Source organism: Notothenia coriiceps, unplaced genomic scaffold, assembly GCF_000735185.1.
Source record: "Notothenia coriiceps isolate Sejong01 unplaced genomic scaffold, NC01 NC01_scaffold00037865, whole genome shotgun sequence".
Taxonomy (NCBI): Eukaryota; Metazoa; Chordata; class Actinopteri; order Perciformes; family Nototheniidae; genus Notothenia; species Notothenia coriiceps.
The window spans coordinates 727-5,056 of NW_011370566.1; the positions used below are offsets into that span (position 1 = coordinate 727).

At 40.5% G+C, this 4,330-nt stretch overlaps 1 protein-coding gene across 1 annotated transcript; it reads left to right on the forward strand.

Annotated features, from left to right (window-relative positions):
* The first annotated feature begins 50 nt into the window (after nt 1-50).
* LOC104967840 (E3 ubiquitin-protein ligase RNF19A-like) lies at nt 51-3,501 on the forward strand. Its single transcript, XM_010797369.1, has 4 exons — nt 51-940; nt 1,273-1,434; nt 1,652-1,865; nt 3,055-3,501. Exons 2-4 carry the CDS (start codon nt 1,290-1,292, stop codon nt 3,284-3,286), a joined length of 591 nt encoding a protein of 196 aa, XP_010795671.1. The 5' UTR covers nt 51-940; nt 1,273-1,289; the 3' UTR covers nt 3,287-3,501.
* Nucleotides 3,502-4,330: the final 829 nt, after the last annotated feature.

A 4,330-nucleotide genomic window follows, 5' to 3' on the forward strand; every position in this document is an offset into this window, starting at 1 on the left:
ATAAACATATAGCAACACTTTTTTAATTTTAATTTTCAAGCAAGTTTAAGCATAAATGTAGAAAAAAAAAAAAAACCTGCAAGATGCTCTTTAAATATGGTGCCTGATGAATCACCATGACAAAGCCAGTTACTTGCAATATAGTTACAAGTCTCATCAGAAGTACTTTGTCTCTGGCCTGAGCTGGCAGAAATCTCTCCTATGTCAACCAAATTCTGAAAAATATCTCACTTAAATCTTTATTGGCAAGAATTTCAACATTAAATGAACCTTGTCACTCAGGGACAGAGGAGGAAAATAAAAACACTGATTGGGTGAACAGTCTGTGTTTGCCTCGGACAGACGTGTTCCCTTTGTTCTGACACTGTTGACACACAGACACTGAATCAGCACAAACACTTCAGACAGAGTTCACATCTTTTGAAACATTTCTCCCAGCAAAGGGATCAGAAGTCAAAAATGCACTGAATGTTGGAATCCGGAAAACGCTCACTACACAGGGAGAGAATCCTGCAGCATCCTTCCCGGATGGGAACCACTGCTTTAATCTATTCTCAAAATAATATCAGCTGTCATCGGTGGCTGGTTACTGTACACTGGAGAATTACTTTCCCACTCTGGCTTGTTGGCTACCATGTGACCAGTTGTTAGGAGATTAAAATAACATGAGTCTTCCACTCAATCCAACAATGTAGAGTTGTTGACACTGTTCCTGTCTACTGTCAGTCCTATCAGTCCTTGGTGTCTTCAAGGCCTCAAAACTGTGCTCTCAGCTGCTTTGGACACAGACTGTGTGCGTCTCATTGCTCTGCTTCTCTCTGAAAGATCCACAACCGTTATGAAGGCAAAGATATCGTCAACCACAAGAGGAACCTGGTGATCGCGGGTGGGGTTACTCTCTCTGTCATCGTGTCTCCAGTGGTGGCTGCAGTCACTGTGGGTCAGTGTCCGTCCCCTTCACGCACTATTTTCATTGAAATATCCTTGTTTTACTTTGCTAGCCTCAGGAATTTATTTTGTTTATTCTCAGAGTTCCTATTATTTAAAAGAATATCTTGTAGCTTACTTAAAGTCAACTAGTTACCTTACTAATCACTAAGTTACATACCATAACATAACTATTGAAAAGCGAATCGTTTTTTACTCTTCTCTACAAGAAGATGGAAAAAGAGATGGTTTTGTATATGGTGTGCATGCGATAGTGTGCTCCACTGTTTTGTATATAATGCCTGGTCTAAAGTGTACCTGCTGGTCTCTGTCTCTGGTCCTCAGGAATTGGAGTTCCCATCATGCTGGCGTACGTCTACGGTGTGGTGCCCATCTCACTGTGCCGGAGCGGGGGGTGTGGAGTCTCCGCTGGGAATGGCAAAGGAGTTCGCATAGAATTTGATGACGAGAATGACATGAATGTTGGCAGCGGGGCGGGGGCCACTGGTAGGCTTCACTGCCCACATCCCAAATAACCCCCACTTCCCCCCACCTATAAAGACACCCAAGAGTGACTTTATGTGTTTATTCCCAAGTCTTTGCTGACACATAAACCACCGAGTCCCTGTCCTAGAGAAATCTGTTGGATTTCATCATTTAAGACCCAGCACTGACCTTCATTCCCGATTGGGACTGATCATTCATGATGGCTCTTTCTATGCAGATAGTACATCAGTGGCAGACACCAGAAACAACCCCAGTATAGGTGAAGGCAGTATGGGGGGGCTGACGGGCAGCCTGAGTGCCAGCGGCAGCCACATGGACCGTGTGGGGGCCACCAGGGACAGCCTGAGTGAGACGGCGTCCACCAGGGCCCTGGCCGGGGCCAGCATCACCGGCAGCCTCTCCGGCAGCACCATGGTGCACTACCTGAACAGGTACTGAAACCACATTTTAGTTTTGACTTTGACAATTTCACGTTACTTTTTTGGCTGTTTTGTTTGCTAGTTTTAGTTTTCTGTAGGTTTTAAGAAAGGTTTAGTTCAGGCTTTACACAATTGTTTTGAGTTCTCTTCCAAAGCAGGCATAATGTCTCAAAGAGATGTAGCTTTGTATACAAAATATATCATTTTAAAAAATACATAAAATTAAATTAAATAAAAACACAAACAATTGGGCAGTAGCAACATTATCCTAAAAAGAGTTCGCACTGACTGCAGTTTAAGAATTACTTTCCTTTAAACCAGATCCCTGTCCCTTATTTCTCAGCATGTTTGACACATTAAAATAGACAACAGTTGAACCCAAACCTTATCATAAGTTTCATTTTCAGAATGTACGTTATCTTCTCCATAGAACAGCAATTACTAATTTCCCTCAGCCATTGGCCCACCTGTGGCCTCCGAGTGTTCTTCCATGACAAGGCAATCGAGCGTTTTGCTTGGAGTAAACACATGTTTATGAGATTCTTTTTATTCTTTGTTATGACTGGGGTGGAGGGGTAAAGTCCCAAAATAAACTATTTAGGATCAAGAGGTATCTTAACATCAAGCATTTTGTGAATTATTTGTGAGATCTCGCACCAGAAAGTTGCAATCTCTTTGCACTCCCACATGCAGTGGAAAAGTGTGCCTTTAGACTGTTCACACTTAATACAAATATCTGGAATGTTATTATTAAACTGATTTAATATCACAGGTGTTATGTACGTGCGCATCAGCCAGTTGTGTTGTAGCAATTTAAATCTGGTATTCGCAGTTTGCCTATGTGCCTCAGTGCATATCACACCCCCGTCATCCAAGGAAATATCCTCCTCTATATCTCCCTTCCAGGCGTTAAGCCGGTCGGTAGAGGATTCAGTGGAGTTGAAAACCAACAGGTCATATGGACTACAATATTGAAATCTGTTCCATTTTTGGAGTTTAATGTTGCAGAGTTTACAGACATTCCTGCTTCGTCATTCTTTGGTATTGATTCAATTATAATAGATAAATGATTTGTCTTTATGATTATTTTAATTTTAATTTAGCCATGCAATCTTGTTTTAGTTCAGTTTGAGTCTTTTTAATTAGTTTGAGTTTACAACCACAGCCCTATATATATATCAATGATATATGTTGTTGTCAGGCTGGAGGTGCAGGCGGATGTGCAGAAGGAGCGCTACAGTCTGAGCGGGGAGTCTGGCACCGTCAGCCTGGGCGCCATCAGCGACAACGCCAGCACCAAGGCAATGGCTGGATCCATTCTGAATGCCTACATGCCCCTGGACAGGTGGGCTGACCGGCGCTTTAGATTTCAGGAAGCTGTCAGGAGAGAGAGGGCATCAACATGTGTGCGCTTTTCTGTAATCGCTGTCTGAAATAGGAGACAGTGAAATATCTATAACTTGCATACCTTTGATCACACAACATTAATACAGAGTGAATATCACTGCTCACGTCAGTACTGAAGAAAGGCATTCAACTATTAATATTTGAAATTGTAAGATAGAATATTTATGTGGGTTGGCTGTATTTAAGATGGGGATCCAGTATTTATTATAGAAGCATTTCGTTTTTAGTGATGTTACAACAAGCTGCCAACAGTTTAGTGCAGGGGTGCCCAATGTTTTTTGAACCGAGAGCGACTTTTAAAGTTGCCAGTCTGCAGAGATCTACCAGTCCAAATAGAGAGTCGTAGCCATTACTGACAGCCTACTACCAGGTAAATACACACTTCTACTTGTATAAAACTGACCTTTGTACAATTAATACTTCATAAAATACTGCAGATCCTTTATCTTACCTCTTTTTCTAATCTACACACATACAAGTATTTAACTGAATTTACACAACAGTGTTGTTGATACAGAGTTGGAGTTTATTCACACGTCACATACTACAGTGGGTAATGTTTTCAAGAAACATTGAACAGTGCTGCCACACATGACACAGGGAAAAAAGAAAAGACTGAACCCTTTCTTTGCCATTATATAAAAATAGTGTCGCTACAAAAGTATAAATTAGGCTTACTAATAAGACAACTCCGATCTGAAGCTACACAGGAATCTGCTTCCAAAGTGCAATAGAAAAGACAAAATTAATAGAATCAAACCCTTTTTTTGTTTTATTTTAGTAGAGTATAAAAATAAATGCCTTTTTAAATAGAATGCAAGCAACACTAGTTTCTTAACCTGAATTGATAATAGACTATAATCAATTTAAGTTTGCATTCTTATACCATTTTGTACAATAATTATAATGAATAAATTCAAACAAACTTAAACTTACAGCTGATTAATAACGGTATCTAACTTGAGTTTTTATTATATCAAAAACCTGTTGAAATGCTACTGTTATTTTTACTGTCCCCCAAAAGCGCGTCGGCAGCCTCCAGGAATGCTTCTTTCACAACTTTTCCGTCT

Excerpts from the sequence above, each read along its gene's own strand:
- LOC104967840 (XM_010797369.1), top strand. The coding sequence starts at position 1,290 with ATGCTGGCGTACGTCTACGGTGTGGTGCCCATCTCACTGTGCCGGAGC. Across the intron at positions 1,435-1,651 it reads CAGCGGGGCGGGGGCCACTG|ATAGTACATCAGTGGCAGAC; the intron begins GTAGGCTTCACT and ends CTTTCTATGCAG. Across the intron at positions 1,866-3,054 it reads ATGGTGCACTACCTGAACAG|GCTGGAGGTGCAGGCGGATG; the intron begins GTACTGAAACCA and ends TGTTGTTGTCAG.